Source organism: Balaenoptera ricei, chromosome 8 (genome assembly GCF_028023285.1).
Source record: "Balaenoptera ricei isolate mBalRic1 chromosome 8, mBalRic1.hap2, whole genome shotgun sequence".
Lineage (NCBI taxonomy): Eukaryota > Metazoa > Chordata > Mammalia > Artiodactyla > Balaenopteridae > Balaenoptera > Balaenoptera ricei.
In genome coordinates, this window is record NC_082646.1 from 79,277,616 (window position 1) to 79,297,275 (window position 19,660).

The 19,660-nt window shown below is 37.1% G+C and overlaps 1 protein-coding gene across 1 annotated transcript; it reads right to left on the bottom strand.

Moving 5' to 3' along the window:
- Positions 1 to 8,374: 8,374 nt before the first annotated feature.
- On the bottom strand, positions 8,375 to 17,264 carry SVIP (small VCP interacting protein). Its single transcript, XM_059929603.1, has 4 exons — positions 17,034 to 17,264; positions 14,502 to 14,552; positions 13,850 to 13,963; positions 8,375 to 10,786 (listed from the first exon to the last, which is right to left on the bottom strand). The coding sequence occupies exons 1-4, from the start codon at positions 17,085 to 17,087 to the stop codon at positions 10,772 to 10,774; spliced, it is 234 nt and encodes a 77-aa protein (XP_059785586.1). The 5' UTR covers positions 17,088 to 17,264; the 3' UTR covers positions 8,375 to 10,771.
- Positions 17,265 to 19,660: the final 2,396 nt, after the last annotated feature.

Here is a 19,660-nt window from a genome sequence, read left to right on the forward strand (position 1 = left end):
CAGCCCTGCAATGAACATTGGGGTGCATGTGTCTTTCTGAATTATGGTTTTCTCAGGGTATATGCCCAGTAGTGGGATTGCTGGATCATATGGTAATTCTATTTTTAGTTTTTTAAGGAGCCTCCATACTGTTCTCCATAGTGGCTGTATCAATTTACATTCCCACCAACAGTGCAAGAGGGATCCCTTTTCTCCACACCCTCTCCAGCATTTGTTGTTTGTAGATTTTCTGATGATGCCCATTCTAACTGGTGTCAGGTGATACCTCATTGTAGTTTTGATTTGCATTTCTCTAATAAGTAGTGATGTTGAGCTGATTTTCATGTGCCTCTTGGTCATCTGTATGTCTTCTTTGGAGAAATGTCTGTTTAGGTCTTCTGCCCATTTTTTGATTAGGTTGTTTGTTTTTTTAATATTGAGCTGCATCAGCTGTTTATATATTTAGGAGATTAATCCTTTGTCTGTTGATTCGTCTACAAATAATTTCTCCCATTCTGTTGGTTGTCTTTTCGTCTTGTTTATAGTTTCCTTTGCTGTGCAAAAGCTTTTAAGTTTCATTGGGTCCCATTTGTTTATTTTTGGTTTTATTTCCATTACTCTAGGAGGTGGGTCAAAAAAGATCTTGCTGTGATTTATGTCAAGGAGTGTTCTTCCTATGTTTTCCTCTAAGAGTTTAATAGTATCCAGTCTTACATTTAGGTGTTTAATCCATTTTGAGTTTATTTTTGTGTATGGTGTTAGGGAGTGTTCTAATTTCATTCTTTTACATGTAGCTGTCCAGTTTTCCAGCACCACATATTGAAGAGACTGTCTTTCCTCCATTGTATGTCCTTGCCTCCTTTGTCATAGATTAGTTGACCATAGGTGCGTAGGTTTATCTCTGGGCTTTCTATCCTGTTCCATTGATCTATATTTCTGTTTTTATGCCAGTACCATATTGTCTTGATGACTTAGCTTTGTAGTATAGTCTGAAGTCAGGGAGTCTGATTCTTTCAGCTCTGTTTTTTACCCTCAAGGTTGCCTTGGCTATTCAGAGTCTTTTGTGTCTCCATAGAAATTTTAAGATTTTTTGTTCTAGTTCTGTGAAAAATGCCATTGGTAGTTTGATAGGGATTGCAATGAATCTGTAGATTGCTTTGGGTAGTATAGTCATTTTCACAATATTGATTCTTCCAATCCAAGAACATGGTATATCTCTCCATCTATTTGTATCATCTTTGATTTCTTTCATCAGTATCTTATAGTTTTCTGAGTACAGGTCTTTTACCTCCTTAGGTAGGTTTATTCCTAGGTATTTTATTCTTTTTGTTGCCATGGTGAATGGGATTGTTTCCTTAATTTCTCTTTCTGATTGTTTGATGTTAGTGTATAGGAATGCAAGAAATTTCTGTGCATTAATTTTGTATCCTACTACTTTACCAAATTCACTGATTAGCTCTAGTAGTTTCCTGGTGTCATCTTTAGGATTCTCCATGTCCTGCAAACAGTGACAGTTTTACTTCTTCTTTTCCAATTTGTGTTCCTTTTATTTCTTTTTCTTCTCTGATTGCCATGACTAGGACTTCCAAAACTATGTTGAAAAATAGTGGCGAGAGTGGACATCCTGTGTTGTTCCTGATCTTAGAGGAAATGCTTTCAGTTTTTCACCATTGAGAATGATGTTTGCTGTGGGTTTGTCATATATGGCTTTTATTATGTTGAGGTAGTTTCCCTCTATGCCCACTTCCTGGAGAGTTTTTATCATAAATGGGTGTTGAGTTATGTCAAAAGCATTTTCTGCATCTATCGAGATGATCATATGGTTTTTATTCTTCAGTTTGTTAATATGGTGTATCACATTGATTGATTTGCATATATTGAAGAATCCTTGGGCTTCCCTGGTGGCGCAGTGGTTGAGAGTCTGCCTGCCAATGCAGGGGACACGGGTTCAAGCCCTGGTCTGGGAAGATCCCACATGCCACGGAGCAACTAGGCCTGTGAGCCACAACTACTGAGCCTGCACGTCTGGAGCCTGTGCTCCGCAGCAAGAGAGGCCGCGATAGTGAGAGGCCCGCGCACCGCGATGAAGAGTGGCCCCCGCTTGCCACAGCTGGAGAAAGCCCTCGCACAGAAACGAAGACCCGACACAGCCAAAAAAAAAAAAAAAAAAAAGAATCCTTGCATCCCTGGAATAAATCCCACTTGATCGTGGTGTATGATCCTTTTAATGTGTTGTTAGATTCTGTTTGCTGGTATTTTGTTGAGGATTTTCGCATCTATGTTCATCAGTGATATTGGTCTGTAATTTTCTCCTTTTTTTTTGTAGTATCTTTGTCTGGTTTTGGTATCAGGGTGATGGTGGCCTCATAGAATGGTATGGGAGTGTTCTTTCCTCTGCAATTTTTAGAAGCATTTGAGAAGAATGGGTGTTAACTCTTCTCTAAATGTTTGATAGAATTCACCTGTGAAGCCATCTGGTCCTGGACTTTGTTTGTTGGAAGATTTTTAATCACAGTTTCAGTTCCATTACTTGCAATTGGTCAGTTCATATTTTCTGTTTCTTCCTGGTTCAGTCTTGGAAGGTTATACCTTTCTAAAAATTGGTCCATTTCTTCCAGGTTGTCCATTTTATTGGCATAGAGTTGCTTGTAGTAGTCTCTTCGGATGCTTTGTATTTCTGCGATGTCTGTTGTAACTTCTCCTTTTTCATTTCTAATTTTATTGATTTGAGTCCTCTCCCTATTTTTCTTGATGAGTCTGGCTAGAGGTTTATCAATTTTGTATATCTTCCCAAAGAGCCAGCTTTTAGTTTTATTGATCTTTGCTATTGTGTTCTTTGTTTCTATTTCATTTATTTGTGCTCTGATCTTTATGATTTCTTTCCTTCTACTAACTTTGGGTTTTGTTTGTTCTTCTTTCTCTAGTTCCTTTAGGTGTAAGGTTAGATTTATTTTTGAGATTTTTCTTGTTTCTTGAGGTAGGATTGTATTGCTATAAACTTCCCTCTTAGAACTGCTTTTGCTGCATCCCATAGGTTTTGGATCATTGTGTTTTCATTGTCATTTGTCTCTAGGTATTTTTTGATTTCCTCTTTGATTTCTTCAGTGATATCTTGGTTATTTACTAATGTATTGTTTAGCCTCCATGTGTCTGTTTTTTACGTTTTTTCCCCCTGTAGTTGATCTCTAATCTCATAGCGTTCTGGTCAGAAAAGATGCTTGATATGATTTCAATTTTCTTAAATTTACTGAAGCTTGATTTGTGACCCAAGATGTGATCTATCCTGGAGAATGTTCCATGTGCACTTGAGAAGAAAGTGTAATCTGCTGTTTTCAGTTGGAATGTCCTGTTAATATCAATTATATCTATCTGGTCTATTGTGTCATTTAAACCTTGTGTTTCCTTATTAATTTTCTGTTTGGATGATCTGTCCTTTGGTGTAAGTGAGGTATTAAAGTCCCCCACTATTACTGTGTTACTGTCGATTTCCTCTTTTACAGCTGTTAGCATTTGCCTTATGTATTGTGGTGCTCCTATGTTGGGTGCATATATATTTATAATTGTTATATCTTCTTCTTGGATTGATCCCTTGATCATTATATAGTGTCCTTCCTTGTCTCTTGTAACATTCTTTATTTTAGTCTATTTTATCTGACATGAGTATTGCTACTCCAGCTTTCTTTTGATTTCCATTTGCATGGAATACCTTTTTCCATCCCCTCACTTTCAGTCTGTATGTGTCCCTAGGTCTGAAGTGGGTCTCTTGTAGACAACATATATATGGGTTTTGTTTTTGTATCCATTCAGCAAGCCTGTGTCTTTTGGTTGGAGCATTTAATCCATTCACATTTAAGGTAATTATTGATATGTATGTTCCTATTACCATTTTCTTAATTGTTTTGGGTTTGTTTTTGTAGGTCATTTTCTTCTCTTGTGTTTCCCACTTAGAGAAGTTCCTTTAGCATTTGTTGTAGAGCTGGTTTGGTGGTGCTGAATTCTCTTAGCTTTTGTTTGTCTGTAAAGCTTTTGATTTCTCTGTCAAATTTGAATGAGATCCTTGCTGGGTAGAGTAATCTTTGTTGTAGGTTCTGCCCTTTCATCACTTTAAATATACTGTGCTTCTGGCTTGTAGAGTTTCTGCTGAGAAATCAGCTCTTAACTTTATGGGAGTTCCCTTGTATGTTATTTGTTATTTTTCTCTTGTTGCTTTTAATAATTTTTCTTTGTCTTTAATTTTTGTCAATTTGATTACTATGTGTCTCGGCATATTTCTCCTTGGGTTTATCCTGTATGGGACTCTCTGTGCTTCCTGGACTTGGGTGGCTATTTCCTTTCCTATGTTAGGGAACTTTTTGACTATTATCCCTTCAAACATTTTCTCATGTCCTTTCTCCCTCTCTTCTCCTTCTGGGACCCCTATAATGCGAATGTTAGTGCTTTTAATGTTGTCCCAGAGGTCTCTTAGGCTGTCTTCATTTCTTTTCATTCTTTTTTCTTTATTCTGTTCCACAGCAGTGAATTCCACCATTCTGTCTTCCAGGTCACTTATCCGTTCTTCTGCCTCAGTTATTCTGCTATTGATTCTTTCTTGTGTATTTTTCATTTCAGTTATTGTATTATTTATCTCTGTTTGTTTGTTCTTTAATTCTTCTAGCTGTTTATTCTTTAATTCTTCTAGGTCTTTGTTAAACATTTCTTGCATCTTCTCCATCTTTGCCTCCATTCATTTTCCGAGGTCTTGGATCATATTCACTATCATTATTCTGAATTCCTTTTCTGGAAGGTTTCCTATCTCCACTTCATGTAGTTGTTTTTCTGGGGTTTTATCTTGTTCCTTCATCTGGTACATAGTCCTCTGCCTTTTCATTTTGTCTATCTTTCTGTAAATGTGTTTTTTGTTCCAGAGGCTGCAGGATTGTAGTTCTTCTTGCTTCTGCTGTCTGCCCTGTGGTGGATAAGACTATCTAAGAGGCTCGAGCAAGTTTCCTGATGGGAGGGACTGGTGGTGGGTAGAGCTGGGTATTGCTCTGGTGGGCAGAGCTCAGTAAAACTTTAATCCGCTTGTCTCCTGATGGGTGGGACTGAGTTCCCTCTCTGTTGGTTGTTTGGCCTGAGGCAACCCAGCACTGGAGGCTACAGGCTCTTTGGTGGGGCTAATGGCGGATTCTGGGAGGGCTCAAGCCAAGGACTACTTCCCAGAACTTCTGCTGCCAGTGTCCTTGTCCCCACAGTGAGCCACAACTGCCCCCGCCTGTGCAGGAGACCCTCCAACACTAGCAGGTAGGTCTGGTTCAGTCTCCTATGGGGTCACTGCTCCTTTCCCCAGGTCCTGATGCACACACTACTTTGTGTGTGCCCTCCAAGAGTGGAGTCTCTGTTTCCCCCAGTCCTGCCAAAATTCTGCGATCAAATCCCGCTAGCCTTCAAAGTCTGATTCTATGGGAATTCCTCCTACCATTGCCAGACCCCCAGGTTGGGAAGCCTGACATGGTGCTCAGAACCTTCACTCCAGTGCGTGGACTTCTGTGGTATAATTGTTCTCCAGTTTGTGAGTCACCCACCCAACGTTTATGAGATTTGATTTTATTGTGATTGCGCCCCTCCTACCATCTCATTGCGGCTTCTCCTTTGTCTTTGGATGTGGGATATCTTTTTTGGTGAGTTCCAGTGTCTTCCTGTCAATGATTGCTCAGCAGTTAGTTATGATTCCGGTGCTCTCACAGGGAGTGAGTTCATGTCCTTCTACTCCACAATCTTGAACCAATCTCAGCCATAACCTTTGAAAAACAACAGGCCTGGTATAATTTGGTGGTGCTGGAAGTCGTAATAATCATTATGAAAAAAAAATTAAAGTTTTGTAGAGAATAAAATCATCTTGGAATAGTGATTATTGTTATATCTTTTAAAATACAATGAGTGATTTGATTTTTTAAAAGATTTATTTATTTATTTAATTTATTTTTGGCTGCTTTGGGTCTTAGTTGTGGCTCATGGGATCTTTGTTGAGGCATGTGGGATCTTCATTGTGGTGCACGGGCTTGTCTCTAGTGGTGGCCTGTGGGTTTCCTCTAGTTGTGGTGCAAAGGCTCCAGGGCGCGTGGGCTCTGTAGTTGAGGTACATGAGCTTTGTAGTTGTGGCACACAGTTGCCCTGAGGCATGTGGGATCTTAGTTCCCTGACCAGGGATCGAACCCCATCCCCTGCATTGCAGTGTGGATTCTTTACCACTGGACCCCCAGGGAAATCCCGAATGATTTGACTTTTATTTTCCTCAACTAATATTAACACTGAATTTCTCTCTAGTAATCAGCAGTATTTCCATCAAGACTTTTACTGTGCTAAATTTTTCTCCTAAACATTTATGTCTTTAATAATTAAAGTTAGTATCATTAATTTAGTTACTATTTTAGTTTTCTATTCCTGATGTAACAAATTACCAGAAACTTAGTAGCTTAAACAACACAAATTTATTATGTTATAGTTTTGTAGGTCAGAAGTTTGAGATGATCTCAATGGGGTAAAATCAATATGTCAGCAGGGCTCTATGTTCCCTTTTGAGGAGTCTAGGAGAGAATCCGTTCCTTTGCCTTTTCCATCTTCTAGAGGCTGTCTGATCTCCTTGGTACATGTTCTCCCTTCCTCTATCTTCAAAGCCAGCAATAGAGTACTGCAGTGATGCTGCTTCTTTGTTTACATTTCTTTGACCACAGGTTGGAAAGGTTCTCTGCTTTTAAAGATCCATATGGTTAGATTGGGTCCACCTCGATAATGCAATATAATCTCCCCATTTTAATGTCATTAACTGAATCACATTTGCAAAATACCTTTTGCTGTGTTATATAACATATTCCCAGATTCCAGGGATTAGGATGGGACCACCTTTTGGGGAGGGTGGCGTTATTCTTTCTGCCTACACATCTTATGATGATCTTTTTTTTTAAATTTATTTTTTATTATCTTTGGCTGTGTTGGGTCTTCGTTGCTGCGCATGGGCTTTCTCCAGTTGCAGCGAGCAGAGGCCACTCCCCGTTGTGGTGCACGGGCTTCTCACTGTGGTGGCCTCTCCTGTTGTGGAGCACGGGCTGTAGGTGCGTGGGCTTCATTAGTTGTGGTGTGTGGGCTCAGCAGCCGTGGCTCACAGGCTCTAGAGCACAGGCTCAGTAGTTGTGGCGCACGGGCCTAGTTGCTCCGCGGCATGTGGGTTCTTCCTGGACCAGGGCTCGAACCCATGTCCCCTGCATTGGCAGGCAGATTCTTAACCACTGTGCCACCAGGGAAGCCCTAAGATGGTCTTTTTAAGTGGAGCTAAGAACATGGTCACAATTGACACTGGGGTCTAGCTGCTAGCTGAATGGCACTGAAAAAAATGAGTATGGAAAAGTGAGACAATATTCAGAAGGAAAGGACTAAGTGTAGATGGCTCTTACTCACTGACTTAGTGAAAATCACTAGGTTCTTTTTTCAAAATAGTTTTGGCTATCATAAATCTTGCATTTCCCATATAAATTTTAGATTGTTTTGTCAATTTCTCTGCAAGAGTTTGCTAGGATGTTTCATTTAATTTATTGATCAATTTGAGAATGCCATCTTGACAACACTGTGTCCTCCAATCCATGAACATGAATGTCTCACCATTCATATATTTAAAAAAAATTTTTTTTCTCAGCAGTTTTGTGGTTTTTACTTCAGATCTTTTACCTCTTTTTCTTTTTTCCTAAGTATTTTATCCTATGTGATGATACTGTATGATTGACATTGTTTTAATTTTCAGATTGTTCATTACTTGCATATAAAGACAGAAATGACTTTTTCCATATAATGATTTCGTATTCTGCAACCCTGCTCAACACCTTAGTTTCAAAGTCTGCTCTATATGCAAATGGATGGTTTCAGTGGCTTTTGAGAAAGAGAAAACTACCACATCTCAATCAACTTAAAGAACATACAGTAATCATGGGCATTTGAGGTGCCTGCTTGGAGATGTTAAAGGAATACCTTAAATACCTTAAATATCAACCCAGATAGGTATACATATCTACCTACCTCTTACTGATCTGTTTATGCAGATATTATTCAAATCTAAAACTGACAAGGGTTACCTTTTCTTCTAAGGGCAGAGCATAATTCTTATCAGTGAAAATAAACAAGTTGAAATGTTGGAGCAGAAAAAGAAAATTCATAGCTTATGCCAATTCTTCTGAGGTACCAAGGATGATAGTTAGAACCTTTACTATAGTATTTCTCTAAGAAAAATCCAGGAGACTAATAATAGCATTTCTTTATAGGAAAAGAAACATGCTTACCTATAAATTATTTAAGATGTAGTAAAGATAAAATTGTGTTAAACAGATGGCCAAAGCCAATTTCTTATATAGGAAAATGTATATTTGTACCTTGTAAGGCAGTACAGCATTTATAACAAAACTATTAATTACATTCCAAATACAATCAGTGGAACAAAAGTATCACATACAGATGTTTTAAAAACCATGCAGCATGTTAGCAAAGGGGCTGTGTGGTAATATACAACTTTTTGTTACCATAGTAATAGTTTAATGATTAGAATGAAGAAGTAGTGATTTAAGCATTTTATATCTCAACATGATAGTTACATATAAGCATTTTACTGTTTGGTTTTATTTTAGTAATTTGGGGAGTTTGGGTGACATATCAATCATTATAATGCTTTCCTATTTAAATTATGAATTATGGGAAACTGGCTCTAGGCTAACGTTTCATCAGGAACTGATTCATACCTTTGAGGAAGATTCCTGGAATATGTGTATGTGTGTATACATTTTTTTTTTAAGTAGTCACTTATTGGTTTCCTATCATGCATCCAGTCTCCCCTTTTTCCTTCCCCTTCCTAACACTATTCATAACATTATCACCCCTTAGCCCATGCAACCCATGTGGTTTTGAGGAAACACGATCACACCCATGGAGGCAGGCCATGGTTGGCGGGAATGGCATATCCCACTGTTCCTAGAAAGCAATTCATCAGCACAACATTCTTGGTTCAACAGTAAATAAGCATGGTATTTGGATATAAACTGCTATTAGAAATAGAGCATTGTCCCCTAGATGTAAACCTTTTGTTTACACCAATCCAAGCTGTAATTCTCTAAGCTGTAATACAGATAAAATTGTTCTTTCCATAATAAAACAGAAGCAAGGACATGCACAGTTCTAGGATAGTATGCTCTGGTTCTATATCCATTCGTCTATTAATGTTCCTTTTTCCTTTCTGCCTTGGAAAATTTAATCATGTCCAAAAAAGTCAAAAATTATATTTCTAAAATATAATTCAATGACTTCACTATCCTTTATCAACAAACATACCACTAATTCTCTAAAACTGAAAATTGAACCTGTCTATAACTACATATCTTGCCTGGATAGTCACAGATATTTCATTCTGTAATAGAAGGAAGTGATTTTTCCAAAGAGGAGTCAAGAGATCTATATTATAGTTCAAACTCTTTAAAATTAACATATATAACATACTGCAACATAACACAAGATTTGTGGGAAGGATGAGCGAGATAGTGGTTCAGTTTCCTTTTTGTAAATCAAATGAGCTGGTCTATTTAATTTACAGTCCCTATTGTACTTAATATTTGAAAATTCTAATTTAGGGCTCAGACTGTGGCCTTGTCATCCAAAAGAGCAACCAAATTAAAAGACACAGCAATTCTTCTATTTTAGCTTATTATATATTAAAAAACTCAAAAAACCAAATATGCTATAATACATGTTACAAATGAACAAAAATCTACAAAGTTTATGGCAATGTATCATATAGAATTACCTCACAATATTTTTATGTTTAAAGTAGACCTTTTTAAATATAGTACTTACATATTTCTCTTTCATATATTCATACTTGCCTTGGCAATTTGACATCTATATAAATCTTATGATCATTCTTTAATAAATATAAAAGAATAAAAACACCTATGAAATTTGGACAAACACATTACCATTATACTTTGTTATATTTAACCCATCCAGATTCTTAGTTTAACTCATTCAATTACTGCAAAGATCTTTATAGAGCTGAATCTGATACTGTATAATAGTACATCACTGCCCTCTGATGGCACCACTAATATATTTTAAACTCAGCAAGCAAAAAAAAAAAAGTATTATAATGTAAAACACAGTATGTTAATTTTATAAGCTACAGAAGTAGGAAATAAATTAGGGGAGATTCAATGTTTTCTACAAATATTAATTTCTTAGTAAGTTATAAAAATTTACAGTGTTCCTTCATATAAGCCCTTCAAATGATTTTTCAAGATTTTCCCTGATGACCAGTTTAAAGGCACTAAGTCCATAAGTTTAAGCAAAAGTCTTCACATATAATGAAATAAAGAGATAAAAGGTTAATTGGCAAACTATAAATAGCTAGGTCATTTTATAAAGGAGGGAAAATACAAGTGCAAACTTTAATATCTGAGATGTATGCAGAGTTTTTCCATGCAATATATAAATATATATTCACTATTTAGGCCCCTGTTTTAACTACTAAAAAACGGCAAATCACCCACTGTCTGCAGAAGAGCAAATGTAGGGAAAATAAGTATTTAATGAAAGGTCTGGCCATTTCCTAAGTCTAACAATCAAAAGCATTTTCAATATTCAATTTTGAAAAAACACTGCATTTAAGAGCACTAAAATTACGACGTCTGAATCTTCATTTATTCAAAGAGAAGAAATTAAATTGAGGATGTCCGCTTGATTGCAGATATTAGTTATTGGCAGTAGACTCTTTCACTCATGTTATGCTTTATGAAACTGTCCACTAGAAAAGATAAAAATATAGAGAAAAGTAAATTTTGTTTAAAGTTATGTTACTATATTCTAGTGAACAAACAGATAAGAGAGAAATATGGGCTATACAAATGTAAAATGATCTTTGTCAGTAGCAGCGATTAGTAAAATTTTACATTATAGTCTGAAATAAGATACATGATGGTGTAAAAATATAAAGAAATAAAACAAAATATCTGGGCAGATTAATGAGTGGTAGCTAGATTCCCAAATACCTGATAATCAGTAAAAGAAAAACAAAACATCACAAAACAAGAACAACAATTAAACTACAAAATAAGAATAAAGAAAAAAAAAATTTTTTTTAATTAAAAAAAATAAAAAAAATAAAAGAATAAAGAAATTTTTGTTTGAGGCAGGGGAGCAAAGAAACGGTAGAAATTATTAAATAATGGTCTGGCAAAGTCTTTTCCTTGATTAACTTGAGAAACTATTCCATTTGGTGTTCTGTTTAATCAAGTTTATTAAATCTGCAACAGTAAGTTCTGAAAAAGCCATTGGGATAGTACAGAGATATTTACCAGTCTCTAAAGTAGTGTTTTCCAAGTACATTCAAGGAATTTTTTTTTAACATATTTTTTAAAAATCTTTATTTAAAGTTTGAAAGTTAAGGATTAATCCAAGTAAACTTGCTTTTCTTTATTTTAGAACTACTTACAGACTTAAATACTGTGCCTTTTTTAATCTCTAAGAAAGGAATTCAATGTATAACACAATATTCAGGATTTTTAAACATTTTTACCATGGGATTCTATTTTCCACAAAATATGTCTTAGGACTAGTGTTACAAACACTAGAGCAGTGATTCTCAACCTGGTTTGACATCAGACTCCGTGGGCAGCTTAAAAATCCTGATGGCTAAGTCCCACTCTCAGAGATTCTGATTGGTATAAGGTCAGACCCAAGGTTCAGTCTTTTCTGAAAGCTCCTCATGAGCCACTGCTCTAGACATCTGCCACCACTCCTCTACTAGTATATCCTGAACTGATGCTAGTTTGTGTCCTGATGCTATCATCACACTGACTTGGTAAAATAAGTTCTGCCTTTCCAGAACACAGTGAGCATGGCCAATGCCAAGTGTCCCAGGAAGAGGCAGCTAGTCAGGAGATGAATATGTGGAGGGCATGAAGACAGGGAAGGACATGTTTTCCTCATCCTATGAAGTCGGGTTAGGAAGAATGTAGCTATACCACAGAACACTCAAGGCCAGCCTGTAGAACAGGCCTGACAGCAGCCCCTAAAAGAGCCTAGGCCAAAGGGTTTGAGCATTAAAGTTACTCTTTATCTTGTATTTTCCATTCTGTTATCCCTGAGCCTCCAAAAATTTATTTTGAACTTCACTGTATGCTCTGAGCAATGCAGGTGGTCAAAGAAAAAAGGTACTAAATTTAACACTGAGATGTTTTTCATTTTGAGCACTTCTGAAGGGACCAGAAGAAATATAGGGCCTAATTTATTTTTAATCTATAGGCTTCAGGGCACAGAAGCTTTGGGTTTAATTAAGAAAGCCCCTTTCTCCCTTAAGAGTTCAAAAGCTGATGTTAAATTTGTTAGGTTAGGACCTGTAAAATAAGTACCTTCTGACTATACATAAAGTATCCCTTTTGTAACATTATATGTGACTTCAAGTCATTCAGAACTTCTATTTCTTCTACTATGAAATAGTTGATCTCAGCATCATTTTCAGTTCCATAATTTAATTTTCACAAGTGCTTTGTCTTTGAGAACTCTATATGAAGTAAACCTGGTGACATAGATCTTTATCTCAACAGAATATTGAAAGTAAGCATCTATACTTCTGATAAATATCTGACCTTGTATCTTCCAACTGTTTTACTTTACATTTACTCTATTCTATTATGAGGGTATATTAAAAAATAAATAAATAAATAAACAAACACAATGGTCACAGTTATTTACCTTAATATCAAAACCAATTATTTTATATATTGTTAAAAGTTAACTATAAAAAATTATTTTCTTTTAATTTCATTTATTAAATGAGATTAGATGAAGTAACATATAATGATAAAATGCACACAGATAAATCTTATTGCTGTGTGATATTCCTGAGTCAGAATCATGTCTGCTCAGGATGTTCCTGAACTGCCTGCCCCACAACTTGGGGTTGTACGTACATATATGTATTTATATAGATAGTTTTGAGAGCAAAAACCAAACCAAATGGAGAAGACAGAGAATCAGCTAAACAAGTGCTCATAAATCACTGACAAATTAAATATAAATGAAACTCAGGACATTGTCCTTTTCACAAATACCCTTGAGAAATGTATTTCCTTTAAAAATGGGACAAAGAAGAAAATCTTAATATCTGAACCATTCATCTCCTGAGCTTTAACATGTAAAAGAAAACCTTTATAATCCTGCTAGACTGTAAAGATCCCCAAGTTAAGGGACATTGTTTAACTTGTCCATCATTATATTTCTAGTGTCAAGAGCTACAACTGCTACTACTGGGATGGGCATGTGTCAGACTCACCCTCGTACACCCTATTGTCCAAATTAACATTAACGTAACTATGATAATGAGTGACAATGGGAAGCTCAAAAATCTCAAATCATTTAGTGAAAAAAACTCAAAGAGTTTGAAGTAGTTTACAGTATAATCCAATATCTAAGATTGACGTATAAAATAAGATTAGAAATGATGTCTGTCAAAATGACACTGAATTTGGGTGATTTTTACTTTCTTCTTTGTGTCCTTCCATTTTGCTTAAGTTTTCTACACATTTAAGATTGCCATTAATCATGTAAGTATGAAGTATTAAGATAGAGGGTTGAGATAATCAGGAAAAGTCTATTTTCATTTTGGGAAAAAGAAAGCAAATCTATTCCAATGAATGTTGGAATGTCCAAATAAATTGACACTTCTTCCAATCTATATTGTTTATGCTTTTAAATTAATTCACAATTTTCTGACAATCCATTCCCCGAGGAAATTATTGAACAGATTGCTACTGAAGTTTTGAAAAATTCCAGGTAAATCAAACTTTAAGTAAATTTTAATACTTACCCTAAGGCCACCTTCTGGTGGGGGCCCAGATGTAGCCATTTCTTTTTCTATTTTTTCCTTTTTCTTTCTCTTTTCTTCCACAGACTGAACATTCAGAATGCCCCGAGATGCAGCCTTCAGGAAAATTATTAAGGAGTGTAGAAAAAGAACAAAAATTAATTTCCTGTTACCAAAAGGTGTTTTTTGTTTTTTGCCTTTTAGGTTTTTCTTTGGAGGTGGGGGGTAGGGAATGGGGTTGGTCTATTTTTGGTAACAAAGAATTAGACTATTTCTACAACAGCTTTACGTAAAACATATGATTTCTTCATTGGGTATTTTGCAACCATACACATTCCCCCCCTAAAGTTACTTCACATCTGTCAGTGTTTTATAAGGCACAGTCATTTCATCTCAAGGAAGAATGTTATTAAAGATTCTTCCTTGGCATCTCCCGTAACAGAAGACGTGTATAGAAATTTTCATACATTAAATGACATAAATGCATTAAACCAATTTATAGAAACAGAAATCATTTTGAAAATGTTTTCCTTTAATTTAAATTTCTAAGAAATCAGATACCATTTTCATTAGAGACTACTACTAGTAATAGACATCCATAGAGAACAAAACACAAATTTAATTATCTAAGGTAGAATTTTATTTTTACTGTCACCTCCTTCTGTCTTCTTTCTGCAGCCTCTGCAAGCTTTGCTCTTTTTTCTTCCTAGGAAAAATGTGTAAGAAATACGGTTTAAAACAAAACAAAACATTATCCGTGATATTTTATACTTTTATCTTATAGGTAATATAACAGTTTACAAAAATAGTACTGGCCCCAAATGTCCTACTAAGAACGCCATTATTTATAACACTTATAAAATACTCAACTTTCTGAATTTCATTCTCCCAATCAATAAACCTTCAAGGACTTCCCTGGTGGCGCATGGTTAAGAATCCGCCTGCCAATGCAGGGGACATGGGTTCAAGCCCTGGTCCAGGAAGATCCCACACGCAGCGGAGCAACAAAGCCCGCGCGCCACAACTACTGAGCCTGCGCTCTAGAGCCCGCGTGCCACAACTACTGAGCCTACGTGACACAACTACTGAAGCCCGCGTGCCTAGAGCTGGTGCTCTGCAACGAGAAGCCACCGCAATGAGAAGCCCGCACACCTCAACGAAGAGTAGCCCCCGCTCGCCGCAACTAGAGAAAGCCCGCGCACAGCAACAAAGACCCAACACAGCCAAAAATAAATAAATAAAATAAATAAATTTATAAAAATTTTTAAAAATTTAAAAACCCTTCAAATAAGCACATGATGAGACATACACCTACATCTATATCATATATATACATTATATATCTTATACACACATACACACACACACACAGAGTGGCCTATAAAATAATCTATTTGCTTTTTCAAAAGAAAAGAGCTTACAAGCTAGTCAGGGCAATAATAAAACAAATGACATTTAATAATACAAGCAAGGAAATACATGGTTTGGTACTGCCAATTAAAAAGGAGTTTGAAGCAGGCTGGTATTTTCGGAAGAAGTTCATGAATGAAGCGAGTGAATCTCATTGATAAGGCAGGAAGGACTAGAGGAAATTTATGAGATGTACTGTTCCATGTTGGGAAACCGTGAATATTATTTTTCTATATATTATTCATAACAATAAGTTATAAATTATGTAAATATATGACAGTAAGTAGCACTCTCTTGGGAGCTGTGTTAATAATTCCTCCATTTTCCATACCACAATACATTCATTCATTCATTTCATCCATTGGATAAATACTTATTGAGCAACTATCATGCCTCAGGAACTTTTCTAGGTGCTGAAGATACAGCAGTGAAATAATACAGATAAATGCTTCCACCCACATGGAATTTACATTCCAATGAGGACAGTCACATATAATCAAATAAACATACATCTGTCAGACTGAAGTAAGTGCTTTAGGGAAATATAAAGAAGAGTATGGTCAATAAGAAATGGCAGGATGGGTGGATGGTAGAGTGGAGAATCTACTTTATATAGGGTGGTGAAGAAAAGCCTCAAAGATAAAGTGACATTCAAGCACTGAGGAATGTGGTTATCTGGGGCGGGGGAGGGGAGGAAGGGCTTAGCAAATGCTGGCAGATTGGTATTTTATCAATAGCCAGATAAACAAAATTAAGAACATTTAAAAGCAACAGTAGCAAGAAAGACAAGGTGAACTTTCTCATATCAACTTCCAGGTCATTTTTAGTATTTATGATCAAATAGCTGAAGAGTTAATGTACTTCCCTAAACAACTCATTTCCTTCAACGAATTTTTAGCCACATACAAGAGAGGAATTTAGGTTTTCTGTTATCAACTTCCTGTAAGGATTATTAAGGTAAAAATGCTGTTAAAAATTAGAAAGCTACAAAAAAGTATAAATGTATTATACCACAAACCACCTAGTTAAGTCTGAAATTATCCAGATAAATAACGAATACTTTCTAGTACAAGTATGTCCCAAATATTGCATGGAACAAATCTACGTATCTTTTAAATGTATTTCTTGTTTATCTGAAACTTCAAATTTAACTGAGCGCCCTATATTTTTATTTGCTAAACGTGGCAACTTTACAAACTGTACACTCGGTACCACATAAAATACTTTTTTAAAAAAACCTTAAAAGTGATAAAGACTAAAGGTAAATCATTAATACAATATCCAATAAAGCGCAGAAATATACGAGACTTTATTGATCACCTTCTTTAAACAGCTGGTACAAACACAGGAAGATGCACATCTACAAGATTAAACACTTCAGTTCCCGGAGAAAGAAGGATTTCTTTTCGCACCCTAACTCCATCTACCGCATCGCCAGGAATGGCCGCCACACCGCACCGTCCACGTGCGCCTGCGTCCTACGAACTGCCAATTCTGCCACCCGGCTGAAGGTAAAGAGACGCTGGAGCCGCCTTTAGAAAGACACCGACGCGGAGGCAGCAGCCCAGGTCCGGCAGGCAGGACCTCAAGGTCCCTCGGAGCACAGCCACCATCTCCGTCACCAAGGTCCCCGTCGACGGGCTCCACGGCCCATGCCGCCGCTTCCAACGGCCCGTCCTGGAGCCGCAGCTCGGGGCCTCCGGAGCGCCCCTCCGGGAACAGGTGCGCGCGGCGCGGGCGGGCGGACGCGGGGACGCTGGGAGGCGGCCTTACTTACCAGGTCCGGCGAAGGAGGCGCGGCCTCCGTGGGACAGGGAAAACACAGCCCCATGGGGATCGCGGCTGGGGGAATTCCCCTCCTGGGTCCGCCCCGGACCAGGCCGTGAGAACTGCGCGATCAGACCCGGGTCCCAGTTATCCGGTGCTCGCTCCGCCCTCAGCGGGCGGCTTGGTGACTGGGCGGCTCGGCTCCGCCCCGCTCGTCTGCCGCAGCTCCTCACCGCCGCCCGCGGCTCCACCCCCGCCCGCGGCTCCACCCCCGCCCCACCATTCCTCCGGGGCTCGGCTCCGCCCCCCTGATGCCAGCCTCCACCCTGGTCGCGCCTGGACCCCACCCCTGAAGCTAGCCTCCGCCCCACTGAGGCAACTCCCCACCCACACTTCCAGAGGCTCTGCTAGGACGGGGCGTTGAACCCAGGAAACACCTGCTGAGGGCGACATGCAGAGGAGGGGTGGAAAAGCTTGGCTATGGCCTCCAAGCTAGCCCAGTTGGCTAACCCTGTATAAATGAGTGACAAGACTCTGGATAGTTTATGCTACCCCTTTTGTGAGAAGGGAATCTGACCTCCAAGAAATTAAAGCCAAGATTTCAAGTTGAGGTCAGCCCCCTTTTTTGTAAGTGCCACTCAGTACTACTTGTTAAGAGGGCAGAACGTGAAATCCATCACTGTGTTTTAGAATTGAGCCTCATGAATGCACCTTTAGTTGAGTTTCCTATTAGTTTCTGGTGCTTTGGATTCATTTATCCATCCAAGAGTAATAATAATGTTTGATATATTCAGAAATATTTAAATTGAATGCTTCTCAAATTTCAATAGGCATAAGAATCACCTGGGCATCTACTTAACTGAATTAACATATGAGTTAACAAATTTCACAGCCAAATGGATGTATCATTGGAAAATTGATGCAAGCATACAGGGTTCTTGATCTTAATCTTCTGTTAACAGTTTTATGAAGCCACAAAGTTTTCCTTTAGAATTCTTTAATTTCTTACCCAGTTCAGTGCTATGGTCTAAAAATTATCAGAAGCCTGCACCTGTCAAAAAAATCCTTTCTATGACTCCTCTTGAAGATGAAGCATTTTTTGCAAGAGCATCGGAGTGAAATAGTGACCATCTGTAAATGACAAAGGACTTGAAAAGACATGATTGAAGATCTGATTACAGTGCAATTGACAAAGAAACTTGGTTACTGCTGTGACATACAACAATTCAAGATAATTACTAACATTATGGCTGTTAACATTTTACTAAGACATAACCAGATTTTTAGGAGTTCCATATAATTTCCAGTATATCTATATTAATAACATTTACCCATACAATATAAAATAAGAAGGTTTATCAGCACTCATTTGATAATGCTTCCCATGTAATTTAACATACCAAATAAGCCTAATTTGTTTAATATTCCTCTTTCTCAGATGCTTCAGGTATCCTCTCTGAAGCATCCTAGAGTTAGGTAGAAGTCAAAATAACTTCTGTTAGAATTTGATATTTGGGGAGCTTCTCAAAAATATCAAAAAGGTTTCAAAATACTTGGTCACATAGGATCATATGTCACAGTGGAACAATACTTAATTACTTAACCAGTGACAATAAAAGATTTCAAAAGCAAATGTCAAAAGTTGTAACAGATTACTGGTTAAAGGTAAAGAAACTTTGCAGTCAGTTATCCAAAGCAAATCAATATTTTAAGAAAACTTTGTCTTCTTAATAGAGAGAAAGCCAAATTCAGGTTTTGTACCACTTTACCTTTCATAATAAATTAATTTACTCAATTAAATTGATTCTAATCTTTATCAGTCCTGACCACACATAGAATGCCTTTCTAAAGATTCATTTTTTTGTCCCTCACAATCTTCTACAACTTTCTATATCCACATTAATTTGTCCCTTATTTTCTTTCCCATTTAGGAATAACCAGCTTTAGGACAAAATTACTTTCTTTTCCCTTAACAAAATGCATTTCCATTCTTTAGACCTTCTTTTTCCTTTCATACAAAGATGTTTTCCTTATTAATTTTTACTAGTTTTAATTACATATTTTAATTATTATAATTCTTAACCTTAAAAAACTTAGTTTCTAGTGAAAACTAAGGAGTAAGCAATTTATGAACTTGTACATTAGCATTTTGTAGATAGGCAAACTTGTGAATACTATTTGTAGTTTCTAAAAACAGGTGATTCCTTAAAGAAAATGTCTCAGTGTGACACCAAACATATTTATTTATTTATTTTGAATGTTATTTTATTTATTTGTTTATACATCAGGTTCTTATTAGTTATCTATTTTATACACATCAGTGTATACATGTCAATCCCAATCTCCCAATTCATCCCACCACCACCCCCACCACCCCCACGCCACTTTCCCCCCTTGGTGTCCATACATTTGTTCTCTACATCTGTGTCTCTATTTCTGCCCTGCAAACCGGTTCATCTGTACCATTTTTCTAGGTTCCACATATATGCGTTAGTATACGATATTACATATTTATTAATAGTCCTAAATATCTTTAGTTTCTCTGTAAAAGGAAACCTATGTTCAGTAATTAATGTTTCAGTATCTTATTTGGAAATGATCTGGATATTCAATGAATTGCCATCATTGAACTTAATT